This window comes from Podarcis cretensis (genome assembly GCF_951804945.1).
Source record: "Podarcis cretensis genome assembly, chromosome: 8".
Lineage (NCBI taxonomy): Eukaryota > Metazoa > Chordata > Lepidosauria > Squamata > Lacertidae > Podarcis > Podarcis cretensis.
Window position 1 is genome coordinate 4,508,334 of NC_137177.1, and position 23,948 is coordinate 4,532,281.

General features: G+C 48.5%; 1 protein-coding gene across 1 annotated transcript; it reads left to right on the forward strand.

The window, feature by feature from the left end:
* The first annotated feature begins 1,902 nt into the window (after positions 1-1,902).
* LOC307221250 (cytochrome P450 2A13-like) lies at positions 1,903-17,582 on the forward strand. The gene is made up of 10 exons (XM_079985654.1): positions 1,903-2,058; positions 2,298-2,530; positions 4,571-4,733; positions 8,068-8,217; positions 9,731-9,891; positions 12,825-13,001; positions 13,750-13,891; positions 14,053-14,240; positions 15,270-15,411; positions 15,747-17,582. The coding sequence occupies exons 2-10, from the start codon at positions 2,351-2,353 to the stop codon at positions 15,926-15,928; spliced, it is 1,485 nt and encodes a 494-aa protein (XP_079841780.1). The 5' UTR covers positions 1,903-2,058; positions 2,298-2,350; the 3' UTR covers positions 15,929-17,582.
* The last annotated feature ends 6,366 nt before the right edge of the window (positions 17,583-23,948 follow it).

A 23,948-nucleotide genomic window follows, 5' to 3' on the forward strand; every position in this document is an offset into this window, starting at 1 on the left:
GTTGCCTCTGGGTCCAGTAACCCTCCAGCCTCTCCTGAGCTGCAGAGGCTCAGGGCAGAGAGGCGGGGGGAACTAAGTTCTCTCAGGAGGAGTGCTCGCCTCCAGGCCAGGAGAGGCGGGTCACCTGTGGGCCGGGACTGCCCCTGGCCTCAGAGGAGATAAAGGCCAGTCAGCCCAGTCCCAGGTTGCCAGCACCCAGACCTGTTTTTCCAGAGTTCCCGACTACGCCCGGCTTCTTGCTTTGGACCCCGCTTCGCCCTTGGTGGACAGTCTCCAGACCCTCGACCCAGGACCGAACTCTGACCACGCCTCACTGTAACCCCCCCCCCCCCGGGACCAGCACAGATATAATCCATGGGTTCTGCTGTCACTGGATCCATTTCTGTTTGAGAATATTTCTTTAAGATTCAAATTATCCAATAAATCTAAGATATCTTCCCAAGATGGATTTTTTTATGAATTATAAAACTGACTATAGAAAGCAAACAACTCATCTTTCATCCCAGGTTTTTGATTTTTGCCTTGTTTTTGAGGAAACCATCAGTGTTGCATCTTTAAAATATCTGCCAAGGTAGTACTTATTTCACATTGCTTCCTTCTCAAAATACTTTTGTCATAAATAAGCTAAACCTTGTGTCACATGTTTAGCATATTGCAAGTTTTTCTTGCAACCAATAGATAGCCTGTGAGAGGTCATTTTTATGCTACACCTCAAATTGAGAAAGCCCCAAGACTAATCTTTCCTCTTGTTTCACTACGAGTTAGATCAGTCAGAAACTCCGCCAGAACCATCTTCATAGGTCTCGTGCCTCTGCGGAAGATGAAGGGTCCTGAAAGCCTAAATCTCAGTGGGAAATGAACTGACCATGACAAGGGACTGATGTCTAGAGCCCTCACTTTCAGATCACACTCTTCATGCCCAGTTGAGAAAACTAGGTCCAGAATGTGGACTACCACATGCATTGGGCTGCTGAGAGGTTAGCACATTCTCATGGTCGCCATGGCAGCCCTTAAGCCCAGAGGTACCCCAGAGTCAGTCGCCTTGGCATGGGTGTTGAAGTCTTCCAACACAAGCAGTCTGGGAGTCCTCCACTTCACCTCCAAAGCCATGTGATGGCCTGGGAATCTGATTCAGAGGCTGAACCTGAAGAATCCCAGCCTGCACAGGAGTCCCCGCCTCCAGGGTCGGGGCTGAGCCAGGGCAGGGGCTTGAATCTGAAGGGCCCGCATCTGTGCCGGATCCTCAGGCGCAGACACCAGCTGAATCCGCTCTGGCTCCAGAGGTGATCATGGACCCATTGCCTGCAGGTGCTCCTCTCCCAGCCCTGTCAGGGGAAGGTGAGGTTGCCTCTGGGTCCAGTAACCCTCCAGCCTCTCCTGAGCTGCAGAGAGGAGTGCTCGCCTCCAGGCCAGGAGAGGCGAGTCACCTGTGGACCGGGGCCACCCTATGCCTCAGAGGAGATAAAGGCCAGTCAGCCCAGTCCCAGGTTGCGGGAGCAACATTGATGGAAACCTGTTCGTGCCAGCACCCTGACCTGCTCTTCCGGAGTTCCTGACCACGCCCGGCTCCTTGCCTTGGACCCCGCTTCACCCTTGACAGACAGCCTCCAGACCCCCAACCCAGGACCGGACTTGGACCACACTGCACAGTAACACCCCCCCCCCCCGGGACCAGCACAAGCCAGCTGTCTCAGCTCAGGCAGGTAGGCAGCCAGGCAGCGAGGTAGCTGGTAAGCCAGCAGATTCTCTAATCTGTCCTGATTGCCCAATGCCCAGAACACAAACTCTACACCCCCCCTCCAAACTGGATAGAGAGGCTGGAGAGAGAGATGGAATAACTCCAAAGGGGGGGGGGGTGATCCTTCAGCAAAATTTATATAAGAGCCTCAGTTTCAGCTACGTGGGCACTTTCTCTTCCCGGCTACTCGGAGCTCCACAGGCCACCTGCAACCTCCCCATGGATCCCCTCGGAGCAGCAACCCTTTCCCTCTGCTACACTCCTCTTAGTCTTACACCAGCAGAGACCAGGTCAAAAGATACAGACTTCTGAGAAACGTGGTGAGAGAATTGTGTTTGACTCTGGGACTCCTTGAAGCTCCCTTGGGGGTGCAGACTTGGGCAGACAACTCCCTGTCTCCACTATCCGTCCATCTGAACTTTGCTCTGGAAGGTCTTCTCTTGACTTGAAAGAAGACCCTGAGCAGAGAGTAAACAGGTTGCACAATTTCAAGGAGGAGGTTCTTCCAAAGGTATGTAACAGGCTCAACTCGGACTGCGCAGGTATTTTCTCTTCCCAGCTGGTCAGCAACACATTGCCTGCAGAGCTCCACAGGCCACCCACAACCTCCCCATGGATCCCCTCGGAGCAGCAACCCTTTTCCTGGTCATCTGCCTCTCTTGCCTGATGGTCCTCTCAACATGGCGGCAGATGCACCGCAAAAGCCAGATGCCGCCTGGACCAACTCCCCTCCCCTTCATCGGAAACCTGCTCCAAGTCTACACAAGTGATATGTACCGTTCATTCATGAAGGTAACTTTCTACAGTGTGTCAGAGCACAGTTTCCTGTTCTCTGAATTGTTATTATAAAATCATTTTTATATATTGCTGATGAATGAAGGTCACTCCCATCCATCTATCTACCCACTCATCCATCTCTCTCTCTCTCTCTCTCTCTCTCTCTCTCCCCCCTCCCACTTGAGTCATCATCTCCTCATAATTCTCCTTCCATCACATTATCCAGCTTCTTATTCTCTCTCTCTTTATATTTCTGCCTAAGTGGAAGGACCTATGCTTGCATACAGCTATATATTTCCATCTTGCAAGATATCAACCTTAATTAAAATGTTTTTAAAAGACTTCCACTGTTTACGCCACACGTCTTTTATACTTCAGTCACCATAACCTCTGTTCTTCATATCCTTCCCTATAGGTTTTCCTTAATTTTTCACTTTACAGTGGTACCTCAGGTTAAGTACTTAATTCGTTCTGGAGGTCCATTCTTAATCTGAAACTGTTCTTAACCTGAAGCACCACTTTAGCTAATGGGGCCTCCTGCTGCCGCCGCACCGCTGGAGCCCAATTTCTGTCCTTATCCTGAAGCAAAGTTCTTAACCTGAAGCACTATTTCTGGGTTAGCGGAGTGTGTAACCTGAAGCGTATGTAACCTGAGGTGCCACTGTACATTCTTTATATTTTTCACAAGATTAGTCTAAACACAACCAAATTTGGGTAACGGAGCCCTGGTTTTGTAAATATTCATTTAGACAATCCCACTGTTTCTTGACCATAATCTTAGGTTTTCTCATGTCTCATTTCCACATCAGTTGCTGGTTCTTTTTAAGGAAAGTCCTCAAGAAAATTAGTCAGCATTTTAGTATGCATTTCTTTTAAATAAACATTTTCCCTTAGCAATTCTTCCAGATAGTGAGGATTTTCCAATGTTATTTTCAATCCTATGAACATTTCCATGCACACGTTCCCCTAATATATGCACTTATGCTCACATTTTCTTGAGGGGGGGGTGGAGGACTGCATCATCTGACTCAAAGTAGTTTCAATTTTGAAGGGGCAGCTCTGTTTAAGAAAGTGGGAATGAGGACTGTTTGCATTATCACACAGACCGAACCCTAATTTCTCCCCCATGAATGGCTTTAGAGATTTATTGCAGCAGCTACATGTATGTCCAGGAAAATGCTTCACTGCAACACCAGCAGTTTCATCAGGCTGTGGCACACCTTCCTTCCTTTTCATCATCTCTGAAGTTGGCACATGTGGCCCGGACCAAGGGAGCCGCTGACGGAAGGAGACTGCCCAGCACTGGACCTCCTTGTGGGAGTTCTTTCAGCCTGGCTTATTATTTCACATGGTTCACACCACGCTCAGTTACAGCCTTGGGCTCCTTAAAGGAAAAGTTGCAGGCAAACCTAACCAAGAAATGAATAATGCACTGCCCAAAGAAATCCAGCTATTCTCTTCTTAAGAATTAATTAGAAATCTCACAGCCAGTAGAACCTGCTCTACCTGGTAGGTGAAAATGGAGACTTCCCACCAAAGAGAGGTATTTGGGCATGAGTGTCCAAGCAACTTAGATTAAAGAAATATATATGCACATATGTAATGCCATGGCAGGGGAAGGGGGGATCACATTATGAGCTAACATTTCGTGTAAGATACAGTTTGTGGAAAAACAACACCACACCAGCCTCTAGAACGGTAAGAAACAACATTAGTAATACTCAAACAATTAACAAAGCAATATTCCCACCACTGGTTAGCAGATAAACATTATGTATTATGTGTTTATATATGTTGGAAGCTGCCCAGAGTGGCTGGGGCAACCCAGTAAGATGTGTGGGGTATAAATAGTAAAATTATCATTATGGAATGGGATGTCCCTATTTCCATCAGAGAAACGTTGAAGGGTATGCACCTCTTTTTCTAGGAAAATAGCTCTGGGTCAGCTAATGCTAGGGAGGATAGCAAGTTTTTAATCTTGCTTGTCTCAAAACCAACCTGTTTGCTCCATCTGTCCATCTGATTTCACACAATGCCCTCCCCTTCTTTTCACAGATTCATGAGAAATATGGTCCTGTCTACACCATCCACTTAGGGCCGCGCCGTGTTGTGGTCTTGTGTGGATATGATGCCGTGAAGGAGGCCCTGGTGAATCAAGCCGAAGAGTTCAGCGGCCGTGGAGAGCAATCCGCATTTGACTGGATTTTCCGGGGCTACGGTGAGTAGCTCTTCTTGGGCAACCCTTGGCCAGAGTGCATCTTTACTGGCAGTTTTCTAGGATTTCTAGTGTAACTGAAAGCAAATTATTTTCTAAACTTGGTACACATAAAACATTGGTAAACTTGGTACTTAAACAGTTAATATTCAACCTCCCCTTTCCAGCTAACTCATGCACTGTTCCATCAGCTAGTACTACATTTACAGATTTACAAGGCTGCTTTGCTACAAGGGTTTGTGCAGACTTAACAAAAATGTTTGTCGCTGCCGAGTCTAAAATCCAGTCCTGTCCAACGTCGTGACTGGTGCCTCGAACTGCTGCAGAAACATACTGGACTCGACTCTTCCTGTCTCCTCGCTTCCCAGCAAATGCAGGCCGCCCTTTTCTTGTGTTTTCTCCCACAGACACAGTGCACTGACGTACTAAATGCTTAGTTGACCCACAACGATAGCATCTTATGACTGTGAAAGCTGCTTCCTCAACAACCTCTTTAGGTTGCCGCTCCTCATCAGTTGCATATCTTTTACTGGACTGCCTCCCATTTCTGGAGTTATGGTGAGGAGTTGTGGCCTTCCTCTCATGGCGTCTTTTCTCCTCATCAAGCAAACGCCCAATTAAGAAATGCATTGTTAATTGGCTTTCTGGAATTGCCTCCAAGGTCATCACTAAATTGTCCCATGACTCAGGAAGTGAAGACAGCACAATATAAACCTTTCTCTGTTCAGAAAAATGTTCCCCAAGTTCATTTAACTGTGAAAATAAATCACGCATTCTTTGAAGGTGTTTTGAAACACATTCACCCTCACTTAGTCTGGCTCGGTACAGAGTTCTCATTAGAGTAATTTTGCTGCCAGCAGTGTCTCTGATATGTATTGCTCTCAGTGCTTTCCAAATCTCACTTGCTGTTTCAAGGTCTCGCACATGAGATAATTGAAGCTTCTCTAAACTCAAAATTAAATTGGCATAGGCTTTGTCCCCCAGCCTTTGGTCTGCTTCATCTACTTCTTCATCCTCATCTTTTACAGGAGGGTTAACAATAACAGTCCAACATTGTTCTTTCTTTAAAAACGCCTGCATCTGTAAACTCCATGACATATAATTGGACTCTCCCAGTTTCTCTACTGGAAAATAGGAAGCTTCCCCTTGAGCTCCAGCTCCAAGTCCAGCCATGGCTCCACCCAGCTTTCAGCTTTCCACTTTACTCACACGTGGCTTGAAGAAATGTTCGGCTCCTGGTCTCAAACAGACACTCCCTGCCTATGCCTTCACACAGCCAGCTGCTTGAGAAACGCTGAGTTGCTTCCAGTCTCTGGGTTCTTTTCACACTCTGTCTCTGCCAACTCAGGACTGGGCCCATAACCTATTGGAGGGGGATTTTCAACTGGTGGCAGAGGACAGACTGTGACTCCAGGAGACATAGGTGTAAAACCAAAACTAAAACAAAGACTTTATTACAAAACAACAAACAGAAACTCTGGTGGGTGTTATTCCTGCAGGCAGGCTACAAAACGCTGCTTTTTCCTTTTGTAGCCACGGCCAGCTGCAACCAATTAACCCAGAAACTTCTTAAAGGTATACACATGTTTCTGTGCAGAATGTCTCCCAACATTTAGCAATGGTCCTTCATGCAGTCCTATGAAGATGATTTTTGAATACCCATTTTTCAGTGGAGAAAAGTGGTCCGAGAAAGGGTTTCTCTAGGCAATTAAAATGAGTCATAGACAGTGGCGGAGCTTCACGCTCCTGCACCGGGGGGTGGAGAACAGGTGGGGGCAGGACTGGCATGTGTCCCGGGGGCATGGCATGCATCCTGGGGGCGTGGTGCGCCACCACAGGGGCGTGGCACGCGTCCTGGGGGTGTGGCGTGCTGCCTGCGGGGGCATGGTGACCAGCACGGGATTGGGGGCAGCTGCAATGGCACCCCACCAGGATTGCGCTGCTGGGGGCGGTGCACTCCCCCCGCACTCCTCTTCCTCCGACAGTGGTCATAGAAGAGATGGGATTTGCATTTTAATATTCAAAGCCAAGTAGAGGACCAGTGATGTAACTTAGTTGCTTTGCAAGTGTAGATGATCGTGCCTGGAAAAAGCTCTGGGTTTGCATATGCCTTCCATCAGCTGATCGTCAGCTGTGTCTTTTCCTCTATTTTTCTCCCTGTCAGAGGTTCCTTACGACCAAGCTGAAACAGCTCTCCCACACGACATACTATCTTCGGAATCCAATGACCTCTGCTCCAGCAGTGATTAACGACCTAAGCCTTTGATGAGGCTTCAGGCACGTTCCCATTATGCAGAGTATCCAAACAGCAGAGGGGCGAGAAATATGTGCTACATCGCTACGTTTATTTCTAGCTACGCAGGACAGAAAAGAATATGCATCTGCTCTCTGTGAGAGTCAGTGAACAACAACACAAAGAAACAGGAAACCAGTAACATCAACATCTGTGTAATGGTTCTAGGGGTTGCTCGTGCGAAAGTCGTCGCCACACCTGGCTGGGTTACCTGGGTGAACCCTGTCTGTCCGGACAGCCACCCGTCTGTGGCTGTCTCAATCGCTGGCAGAATCCGTCAGTGGGCGTTTCTTGAACTTCTTCCAGCAAAGAAGCTCTTTGACGCCTAGTCTCCGCCTACTCTCCCTGCGCGGAAGCCTTCTGCGCAGGGAGGGTGTTGGCAGCAGAGGACCCGTGCTCTCCCCGCTGGTCTCTGGCGAGGAGTCCTGGAGCCCCCTCGCTGATTCCCCCATCTGCCCCCCTTCTCCACTGGTGCTACGCTGATTTCCTTCCCCAGCAGATGGGCTGCCTCTCTCCCTACTGGGACGCTCTCCGGCATCCCTCTGGAGCCCTCCCTCCTCCTCTGGCTCCGATGGCAGTTCCCTGACAATCCGTCTCCCATCTCCCGTGAGACTTCCAGCAGTCTGGAATGTAATCAGAGTCTTGTGACTCCAAAAACTGCACAGTGGCATAACAGAAATCCAACACTCCCGTCCACTCTTAAATACCTCAAATGTCTTCACACACACACACACACACACACACACACACACACACACACAGACGAGAGACTCCTTAGCTTTGCAAATGTGTTAGCAGTTTTATTGCTGCACAACTAGGAGTTACAGAGAGAGAGAGAGAGAGAGAGAGAGAGAGAGAGAGAGAGAATGAGAGGGAACACACACTTAGAATGTTCTTCCAAGTGCTGAAATTGCAACTTTAAAAACCAGTCAACAAAGATTTCATTGCGGGCGAAATCTCTATCACTGTGTGTTTCCAGCCACATTCCCACTGAGTGCACCTTCTCCTGTTCCTCCTTCCCTTTACTGCTCCTTCGCTTCTCAGGGGTTGCCTTCAGTAACGGGGAACGGGCCAAGCAGTTACGCCGATTCTCCATCATGACACTGAGGAACTTTGGGATGGGAAAGAGATCCGTCGAAGAGCGGATCCTGGAGGAGACCCACTTCCTGCTGGAATCCCTGAGGGAAACAAAAAGTGAGCTCAGTTTTGGTACCTTGAAAAAATGCTGCTTAATGAGTTACAGGTAATAGTTAGAAACTGGACAGTTACTTGGGCATTTGAACGCTGATAATCTGAACCTTGTCACTGTGGCATTTGAGTCCCAATTGTATACTGGACAGCTCCAAGGTTGCAAGGAGCAGGAACTAAAAGTGCCAGTCTCTGCTTCCCTCGGACAAAATAAGCCAGATACACAATAGCAAAATGTGACCCAAGTGATCCAAGCATTAAAATTGACAAAGGTAAAAGTTATAAAAACTCAAAAGATATTAATGATCAATTAATATCTCGGTCCTGTATACCTGAAGGAGTGTCTCCACCTCCATCACTCAGCCCAGAGACTGAGGTCCAGTGCCGAGGGCCTTCTGGCGGTTCCCTCCCTGTGAGAAGTGAGGTTACAGAGAACCAGGCAGAGAGCCTTCTTGGTAGTGGTGCCCGCCCTGTGGAACGCCCTCCCACCAGATGTCAAAGAGAAAAACTACCAGACTTTTAGAAGACATCTGAATGTAGCCCTCTTTAGGGAAGCTTTTAATGACTGGTGTTCTAATGTATTTTTAATCTTTTGTTGGAAGCTGCCCAGAGTGGGTGGGGAGACCCAGCCAGTTGGGCAGGGTAGAAATAAATTATTATTATTATTATTATTATTATTATTATTATTATTATTATTAAGAATTATATACTAAACTGAAAGACATCAGTCACATCAGTCACAAAGATATGAAGGTCTTTTTTAATAGAATAAAACTACCCCATTTAGATGATATACAAAAACAAATGCTATTAACACCAATACTGAATGGGAGGCAAAAATTAAACAAACTACAGGTATTCTTAAAATGACAAGTGGCAAAACACAATGATTGGATAGAATCGCCATTGAATGGTATAAGATCTATTGGTACCAAAACTTCATCAATTGTGTGATAAGGTACTTGATAAAGGTATTTTATCAACAATATGTATTCGAGCTTAAATTACAGTTATTCCCAAACCAGATAAAGATCATACACAGTGTGCAAGTTATCAGTCTATAGCGTATCTTTGATTAATGTTGATACAAATATTTTAATATTCTATTAACTGGTCCAAATCGGAATTGATTGGAATAACACTTGCAGTTTAATGTTGAGTTTTGGATATAATGGAGATGAAAGAGATTTGGATTATTATAAATGATACAGGAGAAAATGGTTAACAAAAGGACCCACAAAGGGGAGGAGGGAAGTCCAGGAGATTCTTTTGGAATCTTGTTTTTATGTTGGTTGTTGGATAATTGATTGCGGGGGGGGGGGGGGGAATTGAACTGGAAAATTAAATAAATTTTTAAAAAACACAAATTGGAATTGGTGCCAGTAGGTCAAAAATTTGATTGCACATTTATTAAAGGAATATCCATTTCGGATTTGTTCTGAATCTGTTAAATACCTAGGCATCTTAATACCAAGAGAGATAACACAGTTAGTTACTGTTAATATATATAAATTTCTAGGTGCTCCTTTTGACCCCACCTACGTCCTGAGCCGTTCAGTGTCCAACGTTATCAGCTCCATTGCCTTTGGCAACCGCTTTGAATACGAAGATAAGGAGTTCCTCTTCTTGCTCAGCACTTCGCTGGAAATCTTCCAGTTCACTGCCACCTCTTGGGGACAGGTACGTTGGAGGGGAGGGGGAGGACTTCCAGCATGAGATTGTGAATGATGCCACTTCTCCTAATCTGCTCAAGGGACAGCATGCAGGACAGCCAGCACCAGGTGAGGCCCTGTCATTACCCCAAAGACCAGCAGTGTAGCATTCCCAAAGCAGGGAAGGATTGGACTCTGATAAAATACACACAGAAGCTTGACCAGCAAGACTCTGGGAGGGGTGCGTACATAGCTGTCAACCGTCCCTTATTTGGCGGGACAGTCCCTTATCCCAGCACCGTGTCCCGCTGCTGTCCCTTACTGACGATGTCCCTTAAATTTCCTGGGTTTCAAAGGAAGCAGCTCCTCTCCCTCCTTCCCTGCCGGCCAGGGAGGAGGGAGGCTCCAACTGTGTTGCTTGGCTGTGTTGCTCACCCGATAAGGAGTCTAAGAACGACTGGGGGGGTCGAGCTTGCATGCCTTGTGCCGATCAAATCGGCCGTGTTGCCTGGGGACTCGCCTTTGCTCAGCGCTTCCCAGCGGAGAGGGGACGGTGGTTTTCCTTGCTGCATCCCCTTTGCCGGGTTGCTGCGCTGTGGGAACCGCCGCTTGAGGCTTCGTTTGGCTGCTGGTTGACTAAAATCCCTTATTTTGGCTGCTGATCCCTTATTTTCGGGGCTGCTGGTCCCTTATTTTCAAATCTGTAAGCTGACAGCTATGGGTGTGTATAATAGTAATTCCCTTCCCCTCAGCCCAGGTCGTTTTATTCACAAAAGAACTTTTTACACAGTGTTCGTAAGAACCAATCAGTTGTCTTCTGAGCATTTCAAAAAACCCCACGTGGGACAAAGTTAAAGTTAAAACTACAAAGAGCTAATTTCCTACTTGAGCGTGCATATGTAATTCAGAGTAAATAAAAGAAGAGGCAAGGAGGAATGCTTTTAGGAAACTCCAGAGGTCATAAACAGCAATAAACAGGAGAGGAAGGATAGGTAGCATTTACCATCTCCTTGTGAACGATTAACAAACTACATCAAAGCGACCTTCTATCTTTATGACCCAGGATGCCTGATGAACAACTGGCCTGTGTACTTAGAATGCTGATACGTGCCTGTGAGGCATAGAGAAAGCAAATGCTAGAGGTGGAGAGGCTTGTGGGATTTGATCAGAAATTATTGTCAATGAATTAAACCCAGTCAACGCAATGCGTTCATTGTGGACACAATGGCTTGCTCCATATGTCATAATTCCTCATAGCAATCCCACCTGAACCCCACACTCTGGATATTTGCACTCCTACACAGCAGTGGTGTTATATACTGAGTTGAACAGGATCCAGAAGGCAGCAGCCTGACTGGTCCTATAATAATAGGATCCGAAATGCAGCAGCCTGATTGGTCCTAGAACAATGCAGCAGTATGATTGGTCCACAGGAGCCACCCAATCCAGCTCCATGTGGAAGTGAATCCACAACCTGATTGGCCTACAGGAGAATCCCGGAATTAGCCAATTACGTGCAGCCCATTGTGCAAATAATGTATATAAAGCAGATATTTTGGGGAAACATTTATTCCTCCTCACCACTATGAGCTGAACAAAGAGCATGAAATCCACTCTTGACTCCGAGTATATTTCAAGTGGTCAAGGCACAGAGTTAGAAGCAGCAGCAGTGCCAGCTAAGGAGCCAGACCACATTCAGGGGTCTGAGTGAGCCTGACCAATAGAAGCCCACAGCACAACCTCCCAGAGCATCAGGGACTGTAGAACCACAACCAGGACCAGACCCTCACAGGTGCCTTTCACAAATGACCCAAATGCCTGAGGAGATTTCACCCCTCCCATATCCAAGAATCTCCTGAGGAGCTGCTGACTCTCCAGAGAGGAGGAGGCGTGTCCTGCTATCTACTTATTCTGCCCAGCACCACATGTGTGTGAGAGAGTCAGTCAGTGTATCGGAGAGAGAGTGCTAGAGATTGTGTTTAGAGATAAGATTGCTGCTAAGAGCAGCTGCAGGCACTCAAAGTAGCATTGATGTATGCTTAGATCTTTTAGCTCTGTATATAGTTTTGTATTATAGCTGTAGTTATAGAATAAAAGGAGGATACTCTACAGAGCTGCTCTCCGAGTGGTTTATACTCTGCAAGACTCTGCAAAACGCTGCTGCGCAACGACTGTATAATTGAGACAGTGAATCCGGTGCTCTCAGCTCCAAGCTGTGAGTCCACAGCACTGTGACCTGTTCCTGTGCAGAAGGTGGTCTCTGGCAGTGCTACCCAGCTCGCCTAGCCCAGTCGGGGTTGAAGTGCATGAGTCCAGTTGGTACACTGGCTCAAGGGCGATGCTGACAATGCCTCGCCCAGTACCTCACAGGTATGAGAAAGAAAGCAGAGGCACCAATCTTAAGAAACTAAGTTCTCTACAAGTGGGCAGAACCTGGGAGAGGCTTAAAAATGTTTAGCTATTTGTTGCTTCTCAGACTGAGCTCTCCGTGGTGCTGCAACTCCTATTCTGCCTTGCTCTTCGGTCAGGCTCTGCCTGGAGCAAGTTTACAATGTTGCTTCAACCTGAGATAATCCCAGATTGAGATACTGAAGCAGTTGTAAGCAATTCCCCCACACACCCTGATTTCCCCTCCAAATTGCCTTCCTCGTCCCTCAAAGATGGGAAGTCACGCCCTGAGGTTGTGTCTGTGACAAGTTCATAGTTTAGTCAGCACCAAGTTCTGTCTGGGTGGAGTCAGAAGTACCTTCTGTCTGTTCTTCTTGGAGAGACACTTCTCCATTCTCCCTTCTTTTCAAGCCACCTGTTTCTTCCAAACCTTCCATGATAATGAGGAACCAGGGGAGGGAGGAACTCCTGCTTCTGCCTGCCCCCCAAATCCATTTCATTTTACTTTGTTCAATATCTGTTCTCTCTTTTCCTCCTGATAACTCTGGATTCCTCCAAACCCGACACACGCAGCTCTACGACATGTTCTCAGGTATCATGCAGCACCTGCCTGGCCCACAAGATAAAACCTTCAAGAAGCTGTTGGGCCTGAAGGAATTCATTAAAAGGAAGGTAAAAGAAAACAAGGAGACCCTGGACCCCAACAACCCTCGGGATTTCATTGACTGCTTCCTAGTGAAAATGCAGCAGGTAAGATTATGTTATTCTAGTTAGGTAAAGGTAAAGGAACCCCTGACCATTGGGTCCAGTTGTGGCCGACTCTGGGGTTGTGGCACTCATCTCGCTTTATTGGCCAAGGCAGCCAGCGTACAGCTTCCGGGTCATGTGGCCAGCATGACTAAGCAGCTTCTGGCGAAGCAGAGCAGCGCACGGAAACGCCGTTTACCTTCCCGCTGGAGCGGTACCTATTTATCTACTTGTATTTCATGCTTTCGAACTGCTAGGTTGGCAGGAGCTGGGACTGAGCAATGGGAGCTCACCCCGTCGCGGGGATTCAAACCACCGACCATCTGATTGGCAAGTCCTAGGCTCTGTGGTTTAACCCACAGCACCACCCACGTCCCTTGTTATTCTAGTTACTACAATCAATTTCTCCATAAGGAAACTTTGTGGACCCTGGGCCCACTGGGAAGATACTGTAACTAAACTAAATTCAAACAAAGAAAGAAGTATGTTGGAGGATTCAGGACAGACCAAATAATGTACTTCTTCCTGCAGCATTTGATTAAACTCCTCCTCCACCCAGCCATCTGTTTCCCACACAATTGTTGAGCTGCTTTTCAGCCCTCCACAACTGTCCCCTCCCCCTCATTGGAGTGAGCATGACATCACTGCAGCTCAGCCAATCAGTAGAGAAGAGAGAGCTTCATAGACAGGAGCCAGTCAGATTTTAGCCTATCCCAAGAAATAATAATTAAGTACATTTTCTTCTGCCTAGGAAAAGGAAAACCCAAACTCAGAGTTCTTCCTAGAGAATCTGGTTTGTACAACAGCTAACCTCTTCTTCGGCGGCACAGAAACGGTCAGCACCACCCTGCGCTATGGCTTCCTGCTTCTGCTGAAATACCCGGAGGTTGAAGGTGACTGCGGAAGGGGGGGGGGGATAGGGTGGAGAGGTGTGTCTTTGCCTTTCTGTGGGAAGGTCCCTCTTTGCTTTCCCAGCTATGAGCTGGGATCCTTCTTTAGCTCCCTGGAAGGTGCAAATAGCACTGTTGGTCTCATCCTGCTGATTTCTCAACAGAAAAAGTCCATGAAGAGATTGAACGGGTGATTGGCTCCAGTCGCACTCCCAACATGGATGACCGTCCCCTGATGCCCTACACGGATGCTGTGATCCACGAGATCCAGAGATTCGCTGACATGCTCCCCTTGGGGTTAGCAAGACGTGTGACCCGCGATACCCAGTTCCGGGGATACACCATTCCCAAGGTACTGTGGTTCTATTAATTCCTTAGACTTAGACTCCACTCTTCCAGATATAGTTTGTGGCTCAGTGAAGTTCCCCAAGTGTGTAGGTATGTTGATATGTACAGTATAAGGTATAGGGACCCCTGACCATTAGGTCCAGTCGTGACCGACTCTGGGATTGCGGTGCTCATCTCGCTTTATTGGCCGAGGGAGCCGACACACAGCTTCCGGGTCATGTGGCCAGCATGACTAAACCGCTTCTGGCGAACCAGAGCAGTGAACGGAAACGCCGTTTACCTTCCCGGCGGAGCTGTACCTATTTATCTACTTGCACTTTGACGTGCTTTCGAACTGCTAGGTTGGCAGGTGTATGTACAGTATAGGTAGGTATTATATAGAGTAATGTAGGTATGTTTTATGTTATGAATATAAGGTAGTGGGTTATGTTCGTGTATTGTGTCATTGTGTAAATGTATATGCATGTGTTTTATATGCCAGTAAAATTTATTTAATAAAAAAAAAAAAAGACTTCACCCTTCCAGGTATAGTTTGTGGCTCAGTGAAGTTCCCCAAGCATATCTGTTCCACCTGTCCGTACCCTCTGAGTGATAATAATCAGGGAGACAGAGGCACCACACCAAAGGGTGGTGTCCAAAAATGGGGAACTCTCATTGTAAATAATAATAAAGTATTATTATTATTATCACACCTCAATGCAAGTGGAAAGACAGTTCTTTTGCATTGCCATTGGCCCTCATAATAATAATAATAATAATTTATTATTTATACCCGCCAATTTGGCTGGGTTTCCCCAGCCACTCAGTGACTCTGTATTGTTTCTTAATGGCCCTAGCTTGGCCAGGTTCTTCTGCACAGGCTAGCCCAGCAATTCTTATTCAGCTTTCTCTCAAATACTAAAGAACCTGCCATTTATTAATTTATAAAGCTTAGGGAGGTCACCCCCCCCCCAAAAAAACAATATTTTCTTGCCCACGAGAATAACGTTCCATTTCTCCCCTCTCTTCTCATTTCCCTCCCTCTCTTGTTCAGGGAACTGAAGTGTTTGCTTTGCTGGGATCTGTGCTGAGAGACCCCAAACATTTTGCAAGACCAGACGCGTTTGACCCCCAACATTTCCTGGATGAGAATGGGCAGTTCAAGAAGAATGAGGCTTTTATGCCATTCTCCGTCGGTGAGTCCTCAGCAGCTCCTTGGCGGTTTACAGCAAATAGTAACCCAATATAGTCGACCAATTGAAGTGAGAAAAATTAGCCAGAAACTGTTGCTGGTGCTGATGTACCTCTTGTCTCTCCCTTCTCTTTTCCCTTCTACAGAAAAATCTATTTTTGAACCATGCACACCAAAATTATTGTTATTATTTATTAAACTTGTATACTGCCCTTTGCCTGTAGATCTCAGTTGTAATGGGTGTATTTTATCTGTGGCTGTGTGGGTTAGAGGAGTCTTGGCCTGAAAACCTCAATGCAGGCTATAATGACCCGTCTTTGCTTTCCTCCTCCTTCCTAGGAAAACGCTATTGCTTTGGAGAGCAGCTGGCCCGAATGGAACTTTTCCTCTTCTTCACCAGCATCCTGCAGAACTTCCACCTAAAATCCCCCATCCCTCCTGAAAAGATCGACATCTCTCCCATGCTGGTTGGCTTTGCCACCGTTCCACGTTTTTATGAAATGTGTGCCATTCCCTTGTGAAAGAGGAGGACAGGTGTCTTGAACAAACAGAGCACTGTTGTCACCCACCTTGGCTGCCCCAAATGCAGCTCATGAAGGGCCAGAACAGGTTGGCCCTTCCTCCTCCAGAATCTTTCTTTTCAAGCTCCATGATCTCTGTTTCCATTGGTAGAATTTCTCTTCTCTGCATTTTCTTGGAATTGATCTCACAGGTCCATAAATATCTGGTCCCTGGCTCTCTGCCCTCTTCCTCCCCTACCCCACGTCCCTGAGGTTACCAGGGTTGAGTCCCTCTCATCTTCCCCCTCTCTGGTCACCAGACTCCCTTCTGGCACCTAGTCCAACTCTGAAGTCTTTATTTCCATGTCATGTTCCCCTCACTTTCCTATCTTTGTTCTTCCAATTGTGATATGTTTGCCAACATTCCTTTGCTGACACTTTCATTGTGAGTAATTAAGGAAGAATTGTAGTTAAGGAAGAACCTGTGGGATAGGTGTCAGGATGATATGTGGGTGCTTGCCGAGATAACAGCCTGGGATTCCAGCCTGTCTTTACAAGATTTATTAAGTCCAAAACTATATACAGTACGGAGCTCTTGAAAGCATGTCTGCCTCAATTGCTATCAGTTGCGGGAAGTGGCTCACTCCGGTTCCCCCTCCAGCAGAGAAGCTTCCTGACCCCCCCCCCTTTTCCTCCTCTCCTTACGTGAAAACCTAAGCGCCGGAGGCTGCTCCTTTCTCTCTACTATAACAGCCTTTGGATCTCCCTCCCTCTCATTTTCCGTGTTTCCTGACAGTCCCTCCTCCTCTCCCTCTGACAAGTGCAGCTGCTCATCAAAGGAGACGGCTCTCTGTACATTTCGGTCTCTCCCCCCTTCTTTGCCAACCGATCCCTGACAATAGGACAGTTGCTAGCACGGTTTACAGCTTGAGGAGGTCAGCCATACCTTAGAAAATCTTGCCTCTCTGAATATTTCCATCTCTCAATCCACAGTATGGTGAGCAGAGGCAGCGGCAGAGGAAGCTACTCAGGTGTCTGGATTGGTGCGCCCAGGGGCGGGGCCCGCTTCCCATAGGGGCGGGGTGAGGGCAGGGTGAGCCACCCATAGGGGAAGGTCACAGCGCGGGGCCCCTGGAGTCTGCCTGTCTCCTCCCACTCAGCTGCCTACAGCTGGGTGGGGGGGAGGCAGTGGATGGACCATTTGGGCAGAGTGGAGCCTGTGCGCGCCCAAACCACCGTGTCTCTCCCAGCATTTTGTCACCCCCCTCAGTGGTGACACCCGGGGCACCCCGCCCCTACCGCGCACCCCTTCCTCCACCCCTGGGTAGAATCTCCTAAGGTAGAATATGGGACCCTGAGTCTCCCTCCCCCTGCAACTAGGGGCACTCTTTGACCCTCACTCCATTATCAGTCAATGTTTCGCCAATGCCATCTGTTGAATTGTTTCACATTTAACCAGCTGAGAATGAAACTAAGTTGAAGCGGTATATTGATTTTTCTCAATACCTCAAATAATTAGGGCCATTCTACCCTGTCAAAGGCTTTTTTGCACTGAAAAGTAAGAAAACAGTTGGTAAATCTCTGCTTTATTCAGGATGTACAGTACACTGCTTTCAATATTTGTACTCTATTGCCTTCTCTTAATAAATCCAGTTTGAACTGGATGAATGTACAATCCACTGATGTCATTGAGCCTTCTTTATATGACACTTGCCAGAATTAGAGCAATTTTTGGTTAGTCCCAGCTCTCTGGAGTTACTTCTTTCTGTGGGAAATATTTAAACAGCTTCTTCAAAAATGTAACTTGTTCTTCCTGGCATGTTTGATTGTTTTACTCTATGCCAAACCCATCCACTGCAAGACTTGAAGCCACAGGGAACCAGGCAGAGCGCCATCTTTGTAGTGGCACCCGCCCTGTGGAAACGCCCTCCCATCAGCTCATATGCTAATTTGGTAAACAGCAGAAGGAATGGAATGTGACCTTGTACCATCCAGATAAACACTGCAAAGAACCGAGTAATGGAAGATAGCAATGAACTCTCCCAGCACACCAGGTCTGGAACAACAATGTATACACGTTGTCAGGGAACTGACATCGGAGTCAGAGGTGGAGGCAAGGCTCTCAAGCGATGCAGGAGAGGGGCCCAGCAGGGAGAGAGGAATCCCATCGGCTGGGGAAGGAAATCAGCGCAACACCAGTAGAGAAGGAGGGGAGATGGGGGATTCGGAGAGGGGACTCCAAGACACTTCACCTGAAACTAGTGGGGAGAGCACGGGCACACCTCTGCCCACTCCTTCCCTGTGCAGAAGATTTCCACGCAGGGAGAGTAGGAGGAGACTTGGCGTCAAACAACTTCTTTGCTGGAAGAGGCTCAAGAAACGCCCACTGACGGATTCTGCGAGCGACTGAACGGCCATGGAGTGAAGGGCTGTCAGCCGAGACAAGGTTAACCAGGCAATCTAGCCAGCAGTGATGGTAACTTACGCACAAGCAACCCCTTATAACCATTACAGCAATCCGTCAGTCCCTGACGTTGCCTGTGCACAGTGACAGGCAGGAGCACCATGAGTCAAACTGGAGGAGCCGGCGCCACGGAGCAAGCAGCTGGAGTGCAAAATCTGGTGGAGAGGAACCGAGATTTGGAACAGCATGTGGCTCTACTGACAGCGCGGCTGGAAGAAAGGCGAGCTCAGGATGCACAGGTCAGACCCACCCCCATTGCAAGGAAGGTACCAGGACTGGTACACAAGTTTGGGGGGAAGCCCCAGGACTATAACGCGTTCCGAACGGAAATAGAGTACGCTTTGGAACTGCAGCATGATGACTTTGCTGATGACGGGGAGAGGGTGGCATACATTGTGGGGCATCTGCAGGATGGGGCGCGTGAATGGGTCAGGCCCCTAATGGCGACGCAGAATGCTGCCTTGAAGGACCTTCGGAAATTCTTTCAGGCAATGGACGCAATGTATTCCAGTCAAGTGGAACAAAGTATGACCAGACAGGAACTGATGGGGTGCAAGCAAGGAAGTCTATCAGTTAGAGACTACTGGTCGCGTTTTGCGATGTTGATACACCAGCTGGGGTGGGATCTAGATTCTGAACCCATACAAATGCTGTTTGAGGAGGGGTTGTCCCCAACCATGAAGGACGAGCTTTCCTGCGCGCCCCGCCCACAGTCAATGGATGAGCTGCCTAAAACTGTGCTTGCAATTGGAGTGAGACAGGAAGCGTGCGCTTTGGAGAAGCGGGAGGGGAGAGGAGAGCGTTGCCATTACTACCGCATTCCTGAAATGCCAAGGCAGCCTTCCCAGCCAGTTGAGCCAATGGAAATCGATGGAGCGCGCGCATGCGCGCGAGGTTTCAAACTCCAGTGAAGGCCACAAGAGGGAGGGAAAGGATTGGAAAAGCACCAAGAAGTGTTTCCTCTGCCAAAGGCCAGGACATTTTGCCAGGGTCTGTCCACAAAGAAAGGCTTGGCAAGGGATGGTGGGAGCTGTTGGCTGTGAGGAGGAGGGGGAAGAGGGGAAGGCGCAGGGAAACGCCAACGCTTGGCTGCCGATCAGCAGGCACAGCAGCCAGGCCAGCAACTAATAGAAGTGCCCCAACCAGACCCCCCAAGGCAGCCATAGCCATAGAGGTGGTGCTAGAACTCCCAAATGGACACCCAGTCAAGGTGAAGGGACTGCTGGATTCAGGCAGCTCCTGCAATTTCTTCAGCAAGGACTTCGCTCTAGAGCACCAACTTCACCTACTGCCCTGGATTTCCCCTTGCAAGTCACGACTATAGATGGCAGGGAACTGCTGGGAGGGGAAGTGATGCATCAGACCCAACCAATGAGAATGAGGGTTTCCAGGCACACGGAGACCATTGCCTTTCATGTGGCCACACTGGCGGGACCCCCAATAATATTAGGGATGAGCTGGCTGGCACTACATGATCCAGTAGTGGCATGGCATCAGCGGACGGTCACCTTTGGGTCAGCTCACTGTTTGGAACACTGTCTGGGGGGGAAACCCCAAGGATGACGGTGGCAAGGGTGGCGGGAATGGCGGTGGAGCCAAAGGGGGAGGTGCCACCACAATATGCTGACCTGCAGGAGGTCTTCAGCGAGAAGGAGGCGGATAGACTACCACCCCATAGGCCATTTGACTGCCAAATCAACTTATTCCCAGGGGCTCAGCTGCCGGTGGGTAAGCTGTATGCCATGTCGGACCAGGAGATGCAGGAGTTGCGGGAATTTATTGACAAGAACCTGAAAAGTGGTTTCATAAGAGAATCAAAGGCGGTGGGGGGGCAGTCCGGTGTTCTTTGTGGACAAAAAAAACACTAATCAGCCCAGAATTGATGACATTTTAACACGGGTGAGGCAGGGGAAAATCTTTACCAAGCTGGACCTCAGAGGAGCGTACAATTTGATTAGGATGAGGGAGGGGGACGAATGGAAAACCACCATGTTCACCCCCCTGGGGGCCTTTGAGTACCTAGTTATGCCATTTGGATTACAGTCAGGCTCCGCCTGTTTTCAAGCTTTCATGCACCACGTGTTGGGTTCCCTGCTGTACAAGAACTGCGTAGCCTTTCTGGACGACGTCCTAATCTATTCGGACGATGAGAAACAGCATGTCAAAGACGTCAGGGAAGTGCTAAAGAGACTACAGAAGCACCAGTTGTGGGTCAAGCTGGAGAAATGCCAATTTCACACCAGAGAAGTTGAATTTCTGGGGTACAAGTTGTCGGACAAGGGCCTAGCTATGGACCCCAGCAAGGTGCAGGCGGTGCTGGAATGGAAGACCCCCAAAACCCGGAAGGATGTGCAGAGGTTCCTCAGGTTCAGCAACTTCTACCGGAAGTTCATCAAGAACTTCGCCCACTTGACCGCACCCATCACGGATTGTCTCAGTAGCAAAAAGAAGTTTGTCTGGACAGAAAGTGCCCAGCAATCCTTTGAAAGACTGAAGAAGGTGTTCGCTTCGGAGGAGCAACTCCTGCACGTGGATCTGCAGAAGCCAATGAGGCTGGAGACCGACGCATCAGACAGGGCCATTGGAGTGGTATTGTTGCAGCCAGGGGCCCAGCAGAGCTGGAGACCGTGCACCTTTTTCTCGAGGAAGCTGAGCAAGTCGGAACAAAACTACACGGTGTATGATCGCGAACTGCTTGCAATTTATGCAGCATTTCGGTGATGGAGACATCTGCTAATAGGGGCCCAGCACAAGATCCAGGTGTGCACGGATCACAAGAACTTGGAATACTGGAGAACTGCTCGAGTACTCAACCAGAGACAGATTCGATGGGCACAGGAGTTCTCCAAGTTCTTCTTCGAGATCCGGTACGTGCCGGGAGAGGAAAACGTAAGAGCAGATGCTCTATCCCGGAAGCCGGAGTACACGGAAGGAGAGGGACCGCCGGAAGTCAGACACGTATTCCCAGAGAACCGATGGGTGTGTGGGGGAGCATTGGTTGGGAAGCGAGAACTAGCCGAGCTGATTCGCAACGATGAATTCGCTCAAACAAGAATCAGGGAACTCCAGGAAGCGAGGGAAAACCAGGGAGGTTTTGAGGAAAGGGAAGGGCTACTGTACTACAAGGGGGCGATGTACGTACCGGGGGAGACCTTGAGGGGAAGGGTGCTCAAACAGCTCCACGACAACCCAACAGCGGGGCACTTTGGTCAACACAAAACCATGTTGCTTGTCACCAGGCAGTTCTGGTGGCCAAAGGTAAGGGAAGATGTACGAGAGTATGTATGGGGGTGCGACCGCTGCCAAAGGGCAAAAGGGGAGAGGGCTGCCCCCGCAGGGTTGCTGGAACCCTTACCCACGCCGGGAAGACCCTGGGAGATGGTATCCATAGATTTTATGACAGATTTGCCCAAGTCTAAAGGGAAGACAGCAGTCATGGTAGTAGTGGATCTGCTAACCAAAATGTGCCATTTCATAGCTTGCTCGCATGCAGTAACGGCAGAGGAAACAGCCAGATTGTTTGTTGATCACATCTTCAGGCTGCATGGGGCTCCCTCGAGGGTCATCTCAGATCGTGGAAAACAATTTACTTCGCGGTTCTGGAGGAAGCTCATGAACCTGCTGCAGGTGGAGGTGGGGTTCTCGACGGCGAGACACCCGGAAACCAACGGACAAGCAGAGAGAGCGAACAGTATTTTACAGCAATACCTACGCTGCTATGTCAGCGAGAGACAGAACGATTGGGCAGAGAGACTAGCGCTGGCTGAATTTGCGTACAATAATGCTGAGCATGTGTCCACGGGAATGAGCCCGTTCATGGCCAATTATGGGTGTCACCCCAGGGCCTTCCCGGGGAGGGGGTAGGAAGGGTGGAGCGTGCCTGCGGCAGAGCAGTTTGTGGAAGAAATGGAGGCCCTGCACCAGCAACTTAAGATGAACTTGGAAAGGGCCAAGGAAGTTTACAAGAGGCAATCAGATAAGCGCCGTCGGGAAGGAGAGACCATAAGGGTGGGAGACCGGGTGTGGTTGTCTACCCAAGGGTTACCCCTTAAGGGAGGCTGCAAGAAGCTACGGCCAAAGAGGCTGGGACCTTTTGAGGTAACGCAGCAAGTGAACCCCGTGGCATTCAAGCTCAAGTTGCCAGACAGCATGAAAATACACCCGGTGTTTCATAGATCCCTACTCTCACCGTACAGGGGGGAACGGGAATTCCCGGGGGGAGAGGGAGAAGTCACCACACACCGGCAGGTATCCAGGTAAACCCAAACCACTAGAGAGATTCTGGGAGGAGCAATTTGGGACCACAGACGAGGAAGAGGATTTTGTGGGTTTTCCTGCCTCCGAAGAGGAAGGAGGAGAGGCGTCAGAGGAGGAGGAATCGGACTGGGAGGCCCATCCCGAGCGAAGAGATTGGAGCGGGTGGGAAGCGGGGTTTGAGTCCTCGGGGGATGACGACAGCTCCTTCCAGGGATTCCCTGCATCGTCGGCTGAGGAAAGAGACAAAGTTAAGTCACAAGGTCGGGCCGGGGGTGGAGGGGGTCCTGGGGGGGAGGTGGATGTCAGGGAACTGACATCGGAGTCAGAGGTGGAGGCAAGGCTCTCGAGCGATGCAGGAGAGGGGCCCAGCAGGGAGAGAGGAATCCCATCAGCTGGGGAAGGAAATCAGTGCAACACCAGTAGAGAAGGAGGGGAGATGGGGAATTCGGAGAGGGGTCTCCAAGACTCTTCACCCGAAACTAGTGGGGAGAGCACGGGCACACCTCTGCCCACTCCTTCCCTGTGCAGAAGATTTCCGCGCAGGGAGAGTAGGAGGAGACTTGGCGTCAAACAACTTATTTGCTGGAAGAGGCTCAAGAAACGCCCACTGACGGATTCTGCGAGTGACTGAACGGCCACGGAGTGAAGGGCTGTCAGCCGAGACAAGGTTAACCAGGCAATCTAGCCAGCAGTGACGGTAACTTACGCACAAGCAACCCCTTATAACCATTACACACGTGAAATGGATTACTTATTTATAAAATGTAATGGAGGTGCTGTTTTGTAAAGTGGAAAAAGTGGTCAGCTGGAAGAATGGTTTAACGACAAGTGAAAGATGTCAACTGGACTCTAAATAAGAAATGATGATGGTCATATGCTTGGAACTGGAGCAGGAAACCTGATCTTAAGAAACTGTATTAAATTTTAAATTAATTTGGTTTGATTTGTAATAATTTGGGAAAAAAATAATAAAAAGAATTTGGAAAAAAGAAGTTTAATTCCAATTTTTGCCTTTGAAAAGTCCTGGTGGCATAAAGATGCAACTAGTCCTAGGGTAAGAATTATCATTTCCCACTTACAAATATAGTTTATCTCCTTCTCAATTGTGATGTCTAAATTCACTTTGATTGGCTAAAATATCAGGATGCATTCCCACCATTACCTCTATTAAATGCCTTTCAATACTCAGTTTTTCTCCCACCCAATAAATGGAGGTCAATAGCTTTCCTCACCTGTAGGCTAATATATTTCAGTAAGATTTCTCTAGGGTATCCTGCCCTATTGGCCTGATTTATGCCCGCTCATGTCCTTCATTCTAGC